Source organism: Dipodomys ordii, unplaced genomic scaffold (assembly GCF_000151885.1).
Source record: "Dipodomys ordii isolate 6190 unplaced genomic scaffold, Dord_2.0 Scaffold172, whole genome shotgun sequence".
Classification (NCBI taxonomy): domain Eukaryota; kingdom Metazoa; phylum Chordata; class Mammalia; order Rodentia; family Heteromyidae; genus Dipodomys; species Dipodomys ordii.
This window is the reverse complement of record NW_012267388.1, coordinates 2,376,121-2,397,197: the sequence shown is the minus strand read 5'-3', so window position 1 is coordinate 2,397,197 and position 21,077 is coordinate 2,376,121. Positions and strand designations below refer to the sequence as shown.

Genomic DNA, 21,077 nt, shown 5'->3' with positions numbered 1-21,077 from the left:
AACATAAAAGTGGGTGAAGCAAGTGTGTTGTGTGATGAGATTGAGAGTCCTCCCTTTTGAGTCGCTGTTCTGGAAGTAGTGCTCCCACGCTGTCATCCTCCCAGCCCTTCCTGGGGGATTGTGACTACCTAGTGTTGCCCTTTCTGTGTTCTGTGGCATTCTCTGGCAAAGAAGGGCTTTCCAGGTTTTCTCCTGATGTTGAGATCTTTTATTTCTAATTTGTTTTCATGTCCTTTGCTAGTCATAGAAAAGAGGTTTCAATCCAACAAGTCAGTTTGTGACTCCAATGCATCCTGATCAATGTCACTGCTTCTATCTTTCTCCCCACTCTCTTCACCAATGCTGAGATCCTGCAGTCCTGACTCTTCCTCCATCAATCTTTAGAGAACCAAGACGAGAAACCTGCAGTAATTGCAGTCCCTGTGCTGTTCCCCGTTTTCCATCAGTATTCTGTGGATCCATTGTGATTTATAGTCCTGTAGGAAGCCAGGTCTGCAGTCTGTTCATTGAACGCAGCCTGTAATGTTGTTTGTCAAGCTGCCATTTATAGCTTGGAAAGTTTTCCTCTCATCTACTTTACAGGAGCATGGTGAGTCTCCTCGCTGTAATTGTGACCCTAACATATGTCTGCATGGGGAATAGCAGGACACACCCTACTGCTTCTGGCTCATGCTTCTATGGAAGGCTTTTGTCCTTGACACTGTCTGTCTAGATCATTCTTTCTCTAGAGGCTGCATGGTTTGCTGATGTACTTCTTTCAAGTCTCTGGAATACTGCTATCCTATTTAGTGTACTTCTCTAATTATACTACCCAAATACCACTTCAATACCTCTACCTTTTCCCCTCTTTCCTTCCTTCCTTCCTTCTTTCCCTTCCTTCTTTTATTCCCTCCATCCCTCCCTCCCTCCTTCCCTTCCCTTCCCCCCATCCTGTTTTTTGCTGGTACTAGGACATGGCCTCCTGCTCTATTTTTGACTTTTCATTCAAGACTTCAAGGATAGCATTCTACCACTGAGCTACACCTCCACTTCCATTTTTTTCTGATTAATTGGAGGAAGCATCTCAAGAACTTTTATGACTGGGCTGGCTTCAAACTGCAATCCTCAGATCTTAGCCTCCTGACTAGGATGCCCTCAGCACCAGGTATTTTCATTTTTATTTATAATCCCTAGAGCATTGATATGCACTAAGACTGAAAACTCCACGAAGGTAGATGCTTTGTTATGTTCATCACTTCATATCTTCAGTCCTAAAAGAAAGTCTTGACCATATTGGGCACAGCATAAATGTTATTGGATAAAGGGACAATGAAGAAGATACATAGTTAAATATAGTGCTACAGAAACAGAAGGAAGAGTTTACTCCAAGACGGAGGAGGTATCTGAACTTTTAAATAATGGGAATGACATAAGGATGCAAAAATAGTAAGGGAAGGATTTTTTTTTTAACCTTTGGATCCTGCTGTTTTCTAGCCACTTTATTATGTTTACCATTCCCTCATTTCTTTCCATCTCTCTCAGTGTGACACACTTCTGTGGAGCTCAAATGCAGCTAAGCATCAGTTCTAACCAGGTTGTAGGTAGTTCATTGGTAATGCTAACAAGATCTGTGGGACTCATTAAGCACTCAAACTCTGATATTATTAGGGTACTTGGTTAAATCTTAATACTTGAGGGAAGAGGTGCTTTGAGAGGAATGAGTGAGAATGTTGAAAGTGGTGACACTGATCAAGACCCACTGTATTCATAAACTGCTTTGTTGAATGACAACTCCTTTGTACAACTATTTAAAGATAACAAAACTATTTATTAATCTTAATACTTGCATAAGAAACATGAAAGTTTTGTGGGGCACCAGTGACTCACAGCTGAGATCTGGAGGATCACGGTTCAAGGCTAGTTCAGGAAGAAAAGTTCAATAGATTCCATCACTGAAATAATGAACAAAAATATAAGCTGGAGGCATGGCCCAAATTGTATAGCACCAGCCAATCAAGCAAGCTGGACAAGCTTTAGGCTCTGCGTTCCAATCCCTACACCACTACCAAAAGAAAAAGGGAAAGAAAAGAAACCTCCAAACTCAGACATAGAAAAAGTTATTTTTTCTTTTTGTCTTTCTCATGTGTAATTTTTTTTTACTTTTGAAAAATACCCTTATTGTTTTCAAAATTAATTTGCTTATGATCTTTAGTAATACAAAGGGTTTTAATTCAATAACTTAGTTTGTACGTACAATGCATCTTGGTGAATGTCACCCCTTCCATCATTTGAGTTCCTTTAATTTGAACAACTCTTCCCTTTATTATCTGAAACACTTTTTTTTCCTCACAAGGAAACTTACTATATTATTATCTCTCTGTAAGAGCTCCAGTGTAGGTGTTTAACTACTCCTGCTTTTGCTTTCTGTCACTAGCAGATTGATGAGGGTCGTTAGTCTCCATGAATGATTTTGAAGTTTATTTGCATTCTCCTTGATGAAAGGAAAATAATTGCCGTTTTTAGTGTTCATTGGGATATTCTGAGCGCTTTCTGCAGTAATTACAGGGATGTGTGAAACCTAAAGAGACATCACTCATTCCTCATAAGTGATTACTTAACATCTTATACTCTGTCATTTCTGTTACAAACACTCTATTTAACAACCTTGAACGAGATCTCATCATTACACTCTGTTATCTTCTCTTATAATGCTTTGAACCAGAAGCCTTAAATGTAAAGATTAATGCAATCATATTCTACCTTAAATCCATACACTATCCTCCACAAACCTTTAGACTTTGGAAGGCTAGAAAATGTCTTTGTGGTTGGTCCTTTTCTCTCCAAAGCAGCGCCAATTCTTCAACACCATGATATATAGTAGAGAGTAATATAGCAATTTAAAAAACCCGCGCTCATTCATGTGAAAAACAAACATGCAACATAGACTAATTATATAGTTACTAGTTTTTTCTTGGGGCTCTTCACATTACAATGGGATTCACTACTGATTGCCCTTATTTTTAATCTATTATTTATTTCTTTTACTGATTTCTTTAAATAGTAAACTCCACTAGTGCATTTAAGATATAATTAGATCTTTCTAAATTGGATTGTACATACTTCAGCAGCTGTTTCACTATGCAAAAAAGCAACAGACTCATGTTTGCTTTGCTGCATGAAGCATATGCAGCAAGTGTGCTTTGTTCTCACTGGAAAATATCCAACACCCAGATGTTGGGAGAATACCTGGATATTTTACCATGTGTTCAAAATATTCATTTAGAATATGTGGAGTCTGGAATCTTTCTAATACAGAAGGGTAGATGAACAAATACACTGAGACAATCTATCTTACTAATATTGATAATGCCATTCGTTTTACTGCTTATGGGTGAATAAGTTTAGAAAAGATACATTCAAATAATATGTATACATATCATTTTCATTCTAAATAAAGACATGGTCTGTTTCAATGTGATAAACAATTTTCATTAAAGACTAATAACACAAATGTTTTAAAATTAATCTGGTAAGCAAGAAATTATCCAATAGGGAAGAAATGTACTCCAAATTGTATTGTTCTCAGGAAGATGGAAAAGGACACATCACATGAATGAAAGAAGACATAATCAAATCAAAATTTTCCATACTAGTACTAGTTGAAAATAAGAGTTAATATGCTAACAGTGTGGTGCTCACCTATCACTAGGATATGAAATTTTACCTCTGACTACTTCATGGATAAAGTTATGGATGGAAAAATGCTATTTAGAATTCATTGCAAAAGAAAATGTTTAATTGGGGCAGGGGTGGATTATGTCTGTAATCCTAGCTATGCAAGAGGCTGATATCTGAGGATAAAGGTTTGAAGCCAGTTCAGGCAGGGAAGTCCATGAAACTCTTATCTTTCATTCACCAAAAAGTCAGAAGTGGAGCTGTGGCTCAAGTGGCAGAGTGCTAGTTTTGAGCATAGTGCTCAGGGACAGTGCTCAGACCCTGAGTTCAAGGTACAGAACTGGCACCAAAAATGAAATAAAAATGTCTAGTTATCTAAATGTAGATAACTATTCTTGATTAGTGTGCAAGTGGGTCCCTTTATGACTAAGAAACTGACATATTCTAGGTCAAAGTATTGCAAAGCATTGACATTTATGAACCACAAGGATACCTTAGACCTTGAGTGCTTTATTGTGTGCTAACATATATATTTATCAGCTTCAAAAGAAGCAAGAGTATGAGAGGTTGCTGAAGGCCTGCAGACAGTATAAGCTTTTTGTCAGCAAGGCCTTGGGGAGAATCCTGAGTTTGTTTACACTTGGTACTGATCTTGCACCACTGCTTTAGCTATTTGGTAAAATGGGAAGAGGCGGTAAAGAAACACTTACATTGCAAGGTGCTTTTGCTTTTGTTTTTTTTTCTTAAATAAAAACAAATCAATGAGTAAAATAAATGGAAAGTACTAAATCCTAGCTTGCTTTTAGTTTTGACAAATTTACAAAAATCGAGGCAATAAACACCATCTTTAATTGCCCTTGAATTTTGGACATAGAGCACTGTACATGTCTTAGGTTCAGAAATACTGTTCCCTAAGGGATGATGGAGAAAGTGACTCCATTTAAATTCAGTTTTTCTTGCCCCATGCTCCACCCAACATATGCAGATAGTGACAGAAAAGTTTATGAAGCTACGAGCATTGTCATCAGACACTTTACCCATAATGCTACAACAATAAAAATCTGTTCCTTTAGTTACCAGAAACAAATGGCTATTGTGAATACATGCCACATGTGGTACATGGGCCAAAGAGCCACACGTAATTCAATGAACGAGTTAGTATATAATGATCAGTGCTTGATTATGGCAAGCAAACTCAGAAGCTGGAAGCCGGTGGCTTATGACTGTATGCTAGTTACTCAGGAAGCTGAGATCTGAAGAATGCAGTCCAAAGCCAGGTTCAGGCAGAAAAATCCATGAGAGTCTTATCTTCAATTAATCACCAAAAAGCCAGAAATTGAGCTGTAGTTCAAGAGGTAGAACAATAGCCTTCAGCACAAAAGTGCCCCAGTTCTGAGTTCAAGCTCCATAACCAGCCCATATACACACACACACATGTGCACGCACAAGAAACCTCTTACAAAGACATTTGCTTAAGCTGGATAAGAAATGTACTCATTACCTTGGTCATGTAACTGTAACTCCTTTGTACAGTATTTTCACAATAAAAAACTTAATTAAAAAAAAGACATTTGCTTAAAAGTGTAATGTTTTCTTTTTGTTGTTGTTGTTGTTGCCAGTCCTGGGGCTTGAACTCAGGGCCTAGGCACCGTCCCTGAGCTTCTTTTGCTCAAGGCTAGCACTCTACCACTTGAGCTACAGTGCCACCTCTGGCTTTTTCTGCCCATGTGGTACTGAGGAATTGAACCCAGGGCTTCATGCATGCTAAGCAAGCATTCTACCACTAAGCCACCTTCCCAGCCCCTAAAAGTATAATGTTTTCTTAAATGAAGCATTTGAAATATTCCACCAGTGATTATGATATTTATGAGCTTCTCTATGATGGGCCCAGATTTAGCACCTTTATTTGTGAAATCTTTATAACAGCCCTATGAAGTAGACAATATAATGATCAATTACTCCTTTGAACTTCCTTATATTTTATTAATGTATATATTATGGGCAGTTCATTGTCACTTTTCCATACATGCATACAATGCACTGTGATGAGATTCACTCCCTATTACTCTTAGTTCCTCTCTCTCGCTCTTTCTTTTTTTAAGCAGAAAAGAACTTTATTGCAAAGAGAAAGATAAAGCTGCCCATGAAACACACAGGAGACCAGTGTTGGTGACTCTCTTGGTCTTTTGAAATTATAATTTCTTTTATTCTTATCAATTTTTATGTTAATAAAAATATATAACTCCAGGAATGGTAATGCATGAATGTGATCCCACACTTGGAAGGCTGAAGCAGAATAACCAAGAATTCAAGGCTAGTGACTACTAGAGCAGTCAGGGCTACTCAGAAAGATGTTGCTTTGAAAATAAATTTTAAAAAATTATATAAATAACCTACTCATAATACAAATTTTACCCCTTGGCTATTTTGTTTTAGTATGTATGTATGTATGTATGTATGTATGTATGTATGTATGTATGTATGTGCCAGTACTGAGGCTTAAATTCAGGGTCCTTGTGCTCTCATTTTGCTTTTTGGCTTATGTCTGGTACTCTACCATTTGAGCCTCAGGTCTACTATTAGCTTCTTGTTGATGAATTGAAGATAATAGTCTCGTGGACTTTTCTGCTCAGGCTGGCTTTGAACTGCTATCCTTAGATCTCAGCCTTCTGAGTACCTAGGATTAGAGATGTGAGCTACTTGTTCCCAGCATTAACCCTTAACCATTGTACAGTTCCATTATTTGAAAAGTATTCAAAATGTTGTACAATCACTGCCATCATTCATCTCCACAAATCTTTTCATTTTGTAAAACAAATACTAATCCTATTAACCAATAAATTCCCTTTACTCCAGCTCCCAGAAACCATTAATCTGATTATCTGTATGATCTCTGTGTTAAATATATCATCCATAAATGGAATATGTAAATAAATATATAAGTATATCATATACAAATGGAATCACACTCTAGTTTTCTTTTTGTGCCTGGCTTATTTCACTTACTATGTTGTAATATATCAAAATTTCCTTTTTTTCCCCCACTGCTGTTCCTAGTGCTTGAACTCAGAGTCATGGTGCTATCTGTGTGCTTTTATGCTTTACCACTTAAGCCACAGCTCCACTTCAGCTTTTTGGTGGTTGATTGGAGATAAGAGTCTCAGAGAGTTTACTGCTTGTGCTGGCTTCAAACCTCTTTCCTCAGGTCTCAGCCTCCTGAGTAGTTAGGGTTATTGGCATGAGCCACTGGCACAAGGCAGAAAATTTCCATGTTTTAAAGCCTGAAGAGTATTCTGTTGACAAGCTATATTACATATTATGTATCTGTCAGTAAGAACTGTGTTTCTTCCATGTTTTATCTATCCTGAATAAAACTGCGATGAAGATTTGTATATGTTCACATACAAATAATTCTGCAAAATCCTACCTCTGATTCTATTAGGTAGATATCAAGAAGTAGATTTCACATAGAATAGGGTAATTACATTTTAAAAAATGTTTTGAAGAGGGCTGGGAAGGTGGCTCAGTGGTAGAGTGCTTGCCTTGCATGCATGAGGCCCTGGGTTTGATTCCTCAGCACCACATAAGCAAAAAGAAAAAAGCCAGAAGGGGTGCTGTGGCTCAAGTGGTAGAGCGCTAGCCTTGAGCTGAAGAGCTGAGGGACAGTGCCCAGGCCCAGAGTTCTGGCCCCACTACCCAAAGTAAAAAAAAAAAATGTTTTGACGAACTGCCAACTGTTTTCCACAATGGCTTTACTACTCCACGTTTTCTCAAATAGGGCACAAGGATCTCAATTCCCAGGCTTGAACAAAAAAGCTTAGAGAAGCCAGGCGCCGGTGACTCATGCCTGTAATCCTAGCTACTCAGGAGGTTGAGATCTGAGGATCACAGTTCAAAGTCAGCCCGGGCAGGAAAGTCCGAGAGACTCTTATCTCCAATAAACCACCAGAAAACCGGAAGTGGCGCTGTGGCTCAAGTGGTAGAGTGCTCACCTTGACCTGAAGAGCTGAGGGACAGCGCCCAGGCCCAGAGTTCAAGCCCCACGATTGACAAACAACAACAACAAAAACTTAGAGACAACACCCAGGCTCATGTGTCAGTTGATGAGTCTTGGAGAGCAGAAGGGGTCTGAGGTCTGTGATGTCACAACACCATGGCGGTGCTGGAAGGTAGTGAAGGGAAGCACACAATGGTGGGTATGGCTTCTTCATGATTACTTCTCTCTTCTTCCTGGCTGCCATAAAGCAAGCAACTCTGCTCCCTCATAACCCTTACCACTAGTCTCTCTCCCATGGGCTCACAGCAAAGGAGGAAGCCGACTGTGGACTGAAACCTCACAAACTCTGACCCAAAATAAGTCCTTGTTCCCTTTTACTTCTCAGGTGGTTTTCACAGTGACTGTTTTTCACAGGCTGACTGTTTTAGCATCCTAAGAGCTGTCAGCGGTGCTCTGACAGTTATTATCATTGGGAATTTGCACATTCCTCATGATTTTTCATGTTACACATCTCCTCATGTGCTTATCCATTGTTTGTACATCTTCTTTTGCAAAATGTCTATTCAACTTCTTTAGTCATTTCTAAATTAAGCCTTCTTAATTTATTATTTGGCTTTGGTGTTGCCAAGTTTTTTGAATTCTCTATATATTCTAAGTGTTAATCTCTTAGTGGATATATGATTTTTCAGATATTTTCTCCCTTTTTAAATTTAATTTTATTGTCAAGGTGATGTATAGAGGGGTTACAGTCATACACATAAGGTAGTGAGTACATTTCTTGTCAAATTTATTACCCCCTCCCTCATTTTTTCCCATTATGCCTCTCTCCTAGCTGTCCCCCAAGTTGTACAATTCATTTCCAATATATTGTCTGGTGAGTATCAATGTTGCATTGGTTCACCCTTTGTCCTCTGTCTCACCATTTTGTTGTTCCCCTTCCTAATTCAGAAAAATGTATATACAATACACAGGGTACCAAAATCAAATACAGTGACAACAGAGGATAAACCAAAATACACACACACACACACACACACACACACACACACACATACGGAAAAAGAAATCACATAGTACATTAAAAACAACAAAGAAAACCCTTTTGTTTTCATATCATAGAGTTCATTTTGATTAGCATCATTTTATATGGTCATATATACATAGCTATTGACCTATTATGATCCTCTGCTAGGACTATCCTAGACATACTCTAATTATTACAAATGAGGAAAACCATGGGATCTATGTTTCTTTGGGTCTGCCTTACTTAATACGATTTTTTTCAGTCTTTCCATTTCTTTACTATGTTGATGATTGTTTATTGACACAATTTAATTTTTTTTCCTGAAGAACCATTTGTCTTTTTTTTATGTTTTGTAGTCTTTTCCTTTAATATTATGACCAAGATATCACTGTCAAAGTGAATGTATGGGGATCATGCCTGTAATCTAGCTACTTGGGTGAATGAGATCTGAGAATTAAGGTCATCTGAGAATTAAGTTTTGAGCCAGCCCAGATACAAAAGACCTTGAGCTGCTTATCTCCAATCAACTAGCAAAAAGCCAGAAGTAAAGGTGTGAATCAAGTTGTAGAGGATTGCACAAAAACACATGAGAGCATAAGACCCTGGGTTCAAGCCCCCAGTACTGACCCATAGGCAGACACACACAAAAAAGTAAAAGCCATGAAACTTTACCCTTCTGTTTTCAACTATGAGTTTTAGATTTTGAGGTGGGTTTTTCATCCAGTTTTGGTTTAATTTTTGTTTATGGTGTTAGATAAGGGTTCAAGTTCATTCTCCTATATGTGAATGTTTCCAGCATCGTTGGTTAAAAAGAGACCTTTGCCTACTGAATGGCTTTGCTATTCCTGTCAAAACTCACTTAACAGCCAGGTGCTGGTGGCTCATGCCTGTAATCCTAGCTACTTAGGAGGCTGAGATCTGAGGATCATGGTTCAAAGCCAGTCTGGGCAGGAAAGTCTGTGGGACTCTTATCTCCAATAAAACACTCAGAAACCCAGAAGTGGCCCTGTGGCTCAGGTGCTAGAGTGCTCACTTTCAGCTGAAGAACTCAGAGACAGCACCCAGGCCCAGAGTTCAAGCCCCATGATCCTCCTCCCCCTACCCCCTTACCTTCCCCCCTCACTTCCCGCCTCCCTACACACACACACACACACACACACACACACACACACACACACACACACAAATCACTTAACGATATATGCAAGGATTTGTTTTTGGACTATTATTTTCCACTACTACACTTAGTGTACAACTTTGCCTTTATGACAATGCCATAACATTTTGTTTAGTATAGTTCGTTATAAATATGTGAGCTATTAGCTAGGATATGGAAACAACCTAGATGCCCCACCACAGATGAATGGATCCAAAAATTGTGGTATCTATACACAATGGAATATTATGCAGCCATTAGAAATGACAAAATAATGGTATTTGCAGGGAAATGGATGGAGCTAGAAGGAATCATGTTGAGCGAGGTAAGCCAAGAACGAAGAGACAAATGGTACATGGTCTTCCTGATAAGTGGATGCTAAATCCAAAATGTTAGGTGATACGACAAAACTAACAGGACTTAAGAAACAAAGAACTCCCGCTCATCTGGTTGAACCACTACTAAATATCCCCACGCTGCTGATCACAAATATGGAATATAACATGTGAACACTGTTATATATTACAGACTGTGATAGACAATTTGCTCCAGGAAAGTTAGAATGAACTTGTGACTTAGAAATTATGTAATCACTTAATCACAATCAAAAAAAAAAAAAAAAGAACCTCGGGGAAGGGAGGGAGGGAGGGGATGGTAGGGGGAAAACAATGGAGGGGGTAACAATGTTCAAGAGGAAGTGAACTCATTACCTCACTCAGGTAACTGTAACCCTCTGTATAGTATCTTTACAATAAAAAAAAAATAAAAAAAATATGTGAGCTATTGAAATCAGATAGTGTTATTCCTCTACCAGCTTTCTCCCTTTCCTCTTCTTCTTTTTCCTCCTCCTCCTCTTTCTCCCAGTTAGACAAGTGGGCAGCTTTTATTTACATAGAAGTAAAATTATAGGAAATCTCTGACCACATTTAAAATATTAATTTAAAACCTTAAAGGGATAAAGTTACAAAAAGACAATTGAGATATATGACTAAATTTATTCCTCTAGTGTTATATTTGCATACCAGCAAGGCACATAAATGTATACAAAAGTGACTTCACACTGGAAATGGTAACATGTGCTGATATTTTCTGCTACTCAGGAAGCTGAGGCAGGGGATTGCTTGAGCCTAGGAATTTGAGATCAGCTGGGGAAACATGTAGAAAAACCCTAGTCTTGTGCATCTTATTTTTTTTTGTTTTTGTTTTTGCCAGTGCTGGAGCTTGAACTTGGGGCTTGGTCATTGTCACTTAGCTTTTCCACACAAGGCTAGGGCCACAGTTCTATTTATGGCTTTTAATGGTTAATTGGAGATAAGAGTCTCACAAATTTTCCTGCTTTGGCTGGCTTCGAACCACAGTCCTTAGTAGCTAGGGTTACAGGCATGAGCCACCAGTGCTTGTCTGTCTTCATTTTTATCTACCAAACTATATTATAGTTACTGACTGTTGTTCATTATTGAACAGGTTTAAATTATCAGCATCATGATCAATTTGGAGATTATAGTTGCACAGATTCCTTTGATCTATTTAGGAATTTATTAGCAGTGACTGAATTTGTATTTCAGAAATTTGAGGTTGTAACCTACTCTTCTGGATTCTTAGTTTTGTTTTGTTTTGTTTTTTGTTCAGTCGTGGGCCTGGGCATTGTCCCTCAGCTCTTCAAGGCTAGTGCTCTCCACTTGAGCCACAGTGCCACTTCCGGCTTTTTCTGCTTATGTGGTGCTGAGGAATCGAACCCAAGGCCTAATGCATGCAAGGCAAGCACTCTCCCACCAAGCCACCTTCCCAGCCCTGGATTCTTAGTTTTGAAATAAACATTTTTATGGGATTCCTAATGATGGATTTATTCCTAATATATAACTTTGGTCATGAGGTAAATCCTGTTATTCATGTTTCTACTTCTGAAAGTCTGATTTATATTTTTAAGGTAAAGTTCTTGGTTGTAAAAGGACCTAAAGACCACTGTGCCTTAGATCTGGCTGAGATCATTTGTAGTAATCAAATGCGTAAGCAGGTTGAAAGACTACTGGCTACCCGAATTGAAACCTTGTAAATGGAACCAACGTTCAAATTGCTCTTTGGTCTGTTGATTATCTATATTAGGTTTTGAAACCATAAACATGATGTTAACAATATATTGCTTGTACAATTTGTATAGAGAAAAATTGGCACAGGTAATTTTTCCTAATTCAGAAATAATTTTTCCCTATTATTGAGAATAAAGCTTGATGAAGTCTTGCCAACTCAAATACAAACTGACTGTATGAAAGCACAAGTCGGACCAGCATCTGCCCTTCTGGATTATCTGAGTGGAAACATTCCTGTTTTACATATTAATGCTGATAGCATCATTTTCATATTAAATACTTCCTTCTGTATATAACCAATCTAGCGATTTATGAGCATAAACTATTTTAAACTACATCCCCTCCTTCCTGTCTATTCCATTTAAGTTGATATATTTATTATTTTTTGTGCCAGTACTTCAACTGAGGGTCTAGCTAGGCTTTGGTCCCTTAGTTTTTTGTTTTGTTTTGTTTGTTTGTTTGGTTGAGTTTGTTTTTGCTCAAGGCTAGTTCTCTACCACTTGAAGCCTTAGTTTCATTTTTATTTGTTCTCTTTTTTTGTTTTTGTTTTTTAAAATCACAGGCCCTGGGGCTTGAACTCTAGGCTTGGGAGTGGTCCCTGGACTCCTTTGTGCTCAAGGCTAGCACTCCACCACTTAAGCCACTAAACTACTTTTGGCTTTTTTGGTGATTAATTGGAGATAGAATTCTTATGGACATTCCGGCCCCGCTGGCTTCCAGCTGAGATCCTTAGATCTCAGCATCCTGAGTAGCTAGGATTACAGGTGTGAACCAACAGAACCTGGGTCCATTTACATTTTTTTGTGGTTAATTGGAGACACAAGTCTCATGAACTTTCCTGGCTGGTTTTGAACTGTGATCCTCAGATCTCAGCCTCCTGAGTAAGTTAGGATTACAAACTAAAGCAATGATAACTGAGCTCCGCTAGGCATTAGAAAAGTGAGTTATTCCAGTTCCTGTCAAGTCTGATCAGTTTGGACTAAGGTAGCAGGGTTGAAATGGAAATAAATGAACTAACCCTTCAGTCAGATGTGATTTGAGTATACAGTGCTATAATTTCATTGTAATAGAAACTATAAGAGTTTAGAAGGTTCAGAATAATTTGGACTAAAATATCTTGGGATCTTTCTACATCTGAAAGTGAATTGAGTAAATTCTGTGCAGCAGAGCATTGTCAGCATAATGGAAACAGAGCGAGCTGTGGAATTTCCCACTAGGTAGCTGCATTAGCAGCAGAGCTCACAATTCAGTATGCAAGTTGAAAAAACATGAAGGAGCCTTCAATTTCCTTATGAGGTGCCAAGATTATCTAGTTTTTAGCTAATTATCCTTAGCTACTGCTAAGCTGTGGCTATTGTAAAATATTCTTTGCCCTGTAGTCTTGTAATAAAGACAGAGCTCATGGATACTGACTTTCACTCTAATTCATTAGCATAGGTAAACATAATTAAAATTGCTTCATGTAGTCTTCTGTTTATGATATAACCGTCACAAGACATTGCCAAATAATACCAATCCTAAACATTTCTAGGTGTTTCTGAGAATTTATTATAATATACGCTGGTAGGAAAATGTTTCTATTTGAAACTTTCATTTCACATATTATTACACATTTCATAGTAATAAATAAAACTTTTTGTGGGATTAAATGCATGGATCAAAGGTCACAACTACTTCTATTATACATACTTCATGCAATTCTGATCCATGTTTCACTTACCAGAATTAAGAGGCAACTTGATGCCAGTTTCGTGTGCTCAGGGATGGTTGAAAACACTGACAAAATCAAGCAACCAAAGACAAGGAGGAAACTGTAAAACAACAAAGAAAGAGAAATTTGATAAGGATCTTGCATTTATCACTACAGAATGACTAAAACAACAAACCCTTTTGAATAGACACTGGTTACAACATTATTAGATATTTTAAGAATCAAACATACAGGACTCCAATTAGATATTTTAAGAATCAAACATACAGGACTCCATTGTGGGGATGCTTTGATGAAGGATCAGTTACATGGGTAGGTTTGTGTTCGTGCGCTGTGTTTCATTTAAATGTTCACATTGAGGAATCTGTTAATTTCCCATATAGCACCTTCTCCAAGTAGAAATCCTAGGAGAAAGGCTGAGAATGGAGAATGTGTCTCTTGTTTCCTCTGTGGGAGCACATGACACAGCCACTTTCCTATTTAAGAAGCAGAAGCCACTTACTGTCTGGCCTCTCTGGGAAGCTAGCATGTATTCTAAGTGGTTACTAGTATGCTCAGGGCTCATTGTCGGATATTGCTCATGGATTCTAAGCTGAATTCCTTTATATTAATAAGAGGACAGTAAAGGAAGAAGAACTTCCTCTGCTACCCACACATTGTCCATTTCCTTACCACCCAATTGCTAGAGAAATCACCTTTGAGCTTTGTCTACTCATACACTAATGACAGGGATCTGAATCAGGAACAAGCATTCTTCTACTTCTAGACATATATATTTCCAGAACAGTAGAACTTCTCAAATTAGGGACAGAGCTGTGTTCCAAAAGAAAATCTAATAAAAAATAAGGCTCTTTTTCAAAGTTGAAGTCACTAATCTGCAAATGCAAGATAACCAACCAACACCCTTGTTACTTACTCTAGACCATTCTTTTCACCTTTGCTTCTCTCTAGGAAATTCCTATATAAAAACCCCTTAAAATAACCTTCATGCCGGGTGCCGGTGGCTCAAGCCTGTAATCCTAGCTACTCAGGAGGCTGAGATCTGAGGATCTATAGTTCAAAGCCAGCCTAGGCAGGAAAGTCCTTGAGACTCTTATCTCCAATAAACCACTAGAAAATCCGAAGTGGCACTGTGGCTCAAGCGGTAGAGCGCTGGCCTTGAGCTGAAGAGCTGAGGGATAGCATCCAGGCCCAGAGTTCAAGCCCAATGACCGACAAAAAATAAATAAATAACCTTCATAAGGCTGTAGAGTTAATCCTTGCCTTTTCCTGGCCTTGAAAAATTTGGTAAGCCTTTCTAAGATTAAGATATTCAAGGTATCATAGCCAGAAACTGACAAAGTATGGCGCAGAAACAAAGGAGACCTTTAATGACTACTTTTATAAATTCTCCCCCACCATCCTCATATCATTTCAGTTGTACAGATATTAAAACTGACAATTAAGACTATTTTGTAACTTGTCCTAATCTTCATGCGAGAGAGATTCACACATTGTATAATACACAGAACTGTTGAGTGACGGTGCAAAGATGCAATATTCTTGGCTCAGCAAAAGACAAAATCTGTTCCAGTACTGCGTCTTGAATTCAGAGACTGGGAACTGTCTTTTACGGTTTTTTTCTTGCTTAAGACTGGCACTCTACTACTTGAACCACAGCTCCACTTAGCTTTTTGGTGGTTAGTTGAAAATAAGAGTCTCATGGACTTTCCCGCCAGGGCTAGCTTTAGCGTTAATCCTTCAATCTCAGCCTTCTGAGTAGGCTTACAGGTATGAGTCACCAGCAACCAACACACCATTGCTTCTGCAGCTCCGTGCATGGGTCTGCACACTGACAAGGGACCATTGCTCCCCTGCTTCTCTCCTCAGCCATTGAGTATAAGTGGGAGGATTGGCTAGTCAGGGCACTCAGCTTGTCTTAATGTAGGGTTCATGGAATTACTATAGATCTGTATATAGAATTTATGTCTTAATTTTTTGCTAACCACGGCAACAAATCTTGGCAATATTAGCAGTTTTGTGACTTTGTCACTCAGAGAAATTACAGATATTTTTATATTACATTTTACAGGGCAGATAAAATCATAATTGCTTCATCTTGAAGAGTGACTTTGCTCATCATTATTTCAGGAATTTTGTCATTATTATGACAAGAACAAGGGTGTATGCTATGGGCTGCTTTTAATGCATTCACAAAGAAAGATACAACTTATGTCAGAGATATGTGTAATAGTTCAATAACTGAATTGCAATAGAGTTTTCTTTTGCAATCCATGCATTTGTACATTTAACACTATTTTTTTTGTGCCAGGCCCCATGGCTCTTATCCTAGCTACTGAGAAAGCTGAGATCTGGAGATCAAGGTTTGAAGTCAGCTCAGTAAGGAAAACCAGTGAGACACTTAACTCTAATTAACTATCAAAAAACACAGAAATGGAGCTATGGCTCAAGTGGCAGAGCAGAAAAGAAAAGGCCCAAAGTCTTAGCCCTGAGTTCAGGTCCTAGGATTCACACACATAAGAGTCAGAGGATGTAGGAAATAGCCACTTCTGCTTGCTTAGTGAGTTCCTGTAAAGGAACGCGGTTCTCTTCAAGGGACTAGAACCAGGTAAAAGAACAGATCGATAGTTCTGACCCCTTACACCAGCCGCTGGTCTTTGCATGGATGCAGGCACAAGGCATCTTCTGCCTGATTTTACCTCAGGATCAGAGAATCCAATAGCCTAGGATGGTTTCTGAAAATCTCTCTGAAATCTTCATTGACAGATATTTTTAGAGCTCTTCTTTGAACCCTGCAGTGTCCAGAACCCTCCTACCAGTTCAAACCAACAAACTCATTACAGACAATTCAACCCTACTTCACTCTCCTTATCCAAAGCCTTCCACATATGTCTGGACATATGTAGTTAAATATTTAACATGGGTTAAATATGAAGAAGCTAAGAATGCTCTTCAGAAATCAGAGGATGTGTTTTGCCAATGACTTCATCCATCTTCAAGTCCACTTTGTGTTGTACTTTGCATATAAAACAATGTCCACATCTGTCACTCTGTTTGCCACTGTCCCCTATGTCATTACATCCCTTAAAGTGGGATTCACAACCATTATAATCCTTCAATGAAAGCAAAAGTTCTGGTACTTCATCATCAACAAAAAATACCTACACTATTCATTCTTGCCAAGGAATCTGAGTTCAAAGTTTCCACTGCCCAGGTATTAGCAAATGTTTGGCTCCCAAAAGGACTATCTCAAGGATACATAGTTCCTTCAAAATAAACAAACAAAACAAAAAACCCAACAGACATGAAACAGGGCCTGCAGCAAACCTAAGCAACATCAACCTGTCCCAACTTGGTCTCCAAAGTAATGACTTTTACTAAACGGTGATTGATTTTCTGTTCTTTCCTTTAGAAGTAAAAACATCCAACAAACTTACTCTAGTTTAAGATTGTTTTAGTATTTCAGGTTGTATTTGTTCAATGAGGCACCCCATAGAAAATTTTTGTCTCTATTTTATAGCAAGAAAGATCTATGTTGCTTCTGGGAAAAAACAAAAACAAAAACAAAAACATAACTTTTAATGTGTAGCAATGACCTTTTAATGTATTTGTCTCCTTACTGTGGCTGCTAAGAAACTGAGAGGTGAATTATTAATCCATGTCGATAATGGATCAATATAGGATACATATGTTTGCAGATGAACTTCATTCCTGACTTCTTTGTACTCTTCTATCCATATCTTATCTTCCCTGTATGGCTTAGTTCTGAATATTTAGATTGATTGCTTTGGGAATTCAGGCCTCATCTGTGCTCTAACAAGTCTTTTTGTTTTAGTAAGGAAAAAGACTATTATTTTAATTGTAAAATATATATTAATAATATATGTCTTGCTTCCCACTGTGATCCTCAGATCTCAACCTTCTGAGTAGTTAAGATTACAGGCATGAGCCACCGGTGCCTGGCAATACTATATATTTTAATATCTTTTCCACATGATACAGCACCTAGAGGATAAACTGGAATGAACAATTAAGCACAAAAATAATAAAGTAGTGCTTTTCCCTATTGCCCCTCTTTTTTTTTTTTTTCTGCTTATGTGGTGCTGAGGAATTGAACCCAGGGCCTCATGTATGCAAGGCAAGCACTCTACCACTGAGCCACCTTCCCAGCCCTGCTCCTCTTTTCAAATGAGAATATTAACTCAGGTTAAGTTGCATTCCTTTTGTTAAAAGAACTGATGGTTCTGTTGGCCCAAACTAATCTTATACTGAATAGATTTTGGTCACATAGAGTTCTGAAAACTCTTTGTATTTGTCACTTTTGTATATGATTATGTTAATCACAATTCATTTGTTCCTAGTGGTCTTAAAAACTTCATGGTTTCTTCCTACCAAGAGTACTGCCATCCTGCTTCAATTTCTCTTTCTATTCCTCAAGGAGATTATAAAAAAGCTTTTCAGTGCTTTGCTGAAATCAAGACATTTTACCTGCTCTAATGCTCTGTTATAGCAAAATGGTAGACCTATCCAAGCAAGAAATAAGCATAATTTAATATTTCATTTTCTTGGCAAGCTTTCTAGAGATCACAGTTGTTCCTTTATATAGACTATAAATCACTTGCCTACTATTCTTTCTGAAGGATTTCTAGGAATTCTTATTGAGTTTATGAATATATATAATCCAAGCCATAATACTTCATTCCTTTCGACTATTAGAATATTTTCTTCTCTCCAATTATTTGGTACCTATTAAATTTACTTTTCATGGTGCATTTAATTTCATTAATACAAGTTTTCTATTTAATACCTATGTATTCAATGCCTTTAATAAATACATGTGGAGGAATAAGAAGTCAACCAAGAGTTTGTCCATCTTGAATTTTCATACTCTTTTCACCACAGTTTAGGTAGTTTGGAAACTATACTTTTTGACGGAAAAGAAGGACTACTTTAGGATTTGAACAAATCTGATTTCCCTCTATGACACCCTCAACAAGCCTATTTCTTCCATTTTTGGTTTGGTTTTTAAGAAAAAGACTTTTTCTTTGAGAGTATGTGTTTATATTGTGTTTTATCTGGTGATAGCCCATATAAATTTAGTCCAATCAACTGTGTGTTTTAAGAAGCTGTTCTTAAAGCATCTGGCTTTAATCTAGGGGCTCACATTTGTAAATCTGAGCTATTCAGATGGCTGAGATTTGAGGATCTTGGTTCAAAGCCATCCTTGCCAGGAAAGTCCATGCAATTCTTCTTTCCAGATAACCATCAAAATCCCAGAAGTGGAGGTGTGGCTTAAGTAGTAGAGTGCCAGCCTTGAGCAAAAAGCCATGTGAGATGGTAAGGACCTAAGTTCAAGCACCAATACTGATACCAATAAATTAATTGAAATTAATTAATTTTTGATAGTGGTTATATATTTTTAATCCAATTTTATGTCAACTTAAAAATCCACAGCTGGGGCTGGGAAGGTGGCTCAGTGGTAGAGCACATGTCTTGCACGCCAGAGGCCCTGGGTTGGATTCCTCAGCACCACATAAGCAAAAAGAAAAAAGCCGGAAGTGGCGCTGCGGCTCAAGTGGTAGAGCGCTAGCCTTGAGCTGAAGAGCTGAGGGACAGCGCCCAGGCCCAAAGTTCAGGCCCCATGACCGGACCCCAAAAAAAAAAAAAATCCACAGCTGTACACTGTGTTATATATCTGTAGCCTCAGTATTTGAGAAGTGAGGCAGAAAGGTCACATGGTGATCTCCAGAGGAGTCTTAGTGAGGCCTACACAGAGAGACTGTTACAGACAGACAGACAGACAATGAATCCCAAATCAAACTGATTCAGAACAAAAGCAGAGTAAAGAATCTGAATTCGTTGGACAATTTCTGAGTGAGTAAAACTGATGACTTTCTGTAATCCTTTAGGTCTCTTTCCAAACCCCTTGCCTTTACTGTCAAGTTAAAATTATTTGCCTAACTTCTAACTCTGTCCCCTTGTCGGTATGCTTATTATCCCCAGTTCAGTCTGCTGTTGAAAGGAACTCAATGTCCCTGAGGCGTCAGAACAGAAGTTGGGAGCAGCTCCTCAGCTGCTGCCCTATCTCCTGTGTCAGCAAGGTCTCAGGTCTTTCTTTTTTTGTGTGTATGCTGGTACTGGGCCTGGTGCTATCCTTTAGCTTTTCTGTTCAAAGGTGGCACTCTATCACTTGAACCACATCTTCACTTCCGGCTTTTTGCTAGCTAATTAGATGTGAGTGTTTCATGGAGTCCCTTGCCCAGGCTGGCTTTGAGCCATGATCTAAGTAGTTAGGATCACAGGTATAAGCCACTAATGCCTGACTCTTTATTTTTTCCTTTCACAAGAATAACCAAGGATGAAAACCAGAGTATATCATTCAGAGAGAACTAACTTTGAAAGAAAACAGTCTTCTCTGTTGTTACACATTCAGTGTTTGCAGCAGTGTATTTTTACCTCATGCTCCACATTCTGGTTGCCCTGCTTCTATTTTCCCCTAGTAGACAGATGCCCTCTGGAAGCACATGTTTATTGGTTTGTTTTGGTCTGCTCTGCTAACAGATAAGAGGCAAGAGAGCAGGAAACTTGCTTCTCTTATTTACTGCTTTATTTCCAGTGTCAGGAACAAGGTCTGGTCCAGGTACTAATCAATTAATTTAGTAATGTACCCTGCATAATCTTGGGGATGCGATGCACCTGGTAATACTCTAGATGCTGAGGGCCTAGCAAAGAAAAACACCCACAACATTTCTTCTATTCAAGTGAGGCAGGGAGAGGTAAAAAAAAACAAAAAAAGAATAAAATAGGTACTGGTTTAGTGAGAGATAGTAAACAGGGAAGACAGGGGGCAGAAGGGAACACAATATTTAGATAGAGTAATTAAGGAAGCTTTCCCTGAAAAGATTGTGTTGAATTGTAAAACTTAAATCCAGGTGAGTACTGGTGGCTCAATGCCTGTAATTCTAGCTATTCAGGAGGCTGAGATAGGAAGATTTTAGTTTAAAGACAGCCAGGGTGAGAAAGTGCATGAGACTCTAATTAACTACTGTAATTAACTAACAATAAGTTAGAATCGAAGGTGGGGCTCAAGTGGTAGAGCACCAGCCTTGAGTGGAAAAGTTAAGAAACAATGACTGGCTTCAAGTTTCAGTACCAGCACAAATCATCAATCATTCAAACAAACTTTAATCTGTAACCCACAAAGGCGGATTTGTAATTCCGCCTCCGTGGTTCTTCCAGACTTTGAGGCTTAAGCCACATATCCATTCCTTATTTGAAAACTCCTGACTCCTCTGTCCTGCTAGCTCATCCAAACTCCTTAGACTAGATGAAGATCTTCAGAAAAACACTGAAACTTTTCCGTTTCTCCAGGGTATACACTCTGGGCAGATCTGTCTCATTTCTTTTCCTTATAAAATGTGATGCTAGAACACAATAATTTAATATTA

The 21,077-nt window shown here is 38.3% G+C and overlaps 1 protein-coding gene across 5 annotated transcripts in view; it reads right to left on the bottom strand.

Moving 5' to 3' along the window:
* The window catches only part of Kcnq5 (potassium channel, voltage gated KQT-like subfamily Q, member 5), a 540,825-nt gene that overhangs the window by 169,051 nt on the left and 350,697 nt on the right, over window positions 1-21,077 (bottom strand). For all 5 annotated transcript variants that reach the window (XM_013033629.1, XM_013033631.1, XM_013033633.1 and 2 more), the window contains exon 2: window positions 13,639-13,729. In XM_013033629.1, the coding sequence (XP_012889083.1) occupies window positions 13,639-13,729 (91 nt within the window). The remainder of the gene's footprint in view (window positions 1-13,638; window positions 13,730-21,077) is intronic.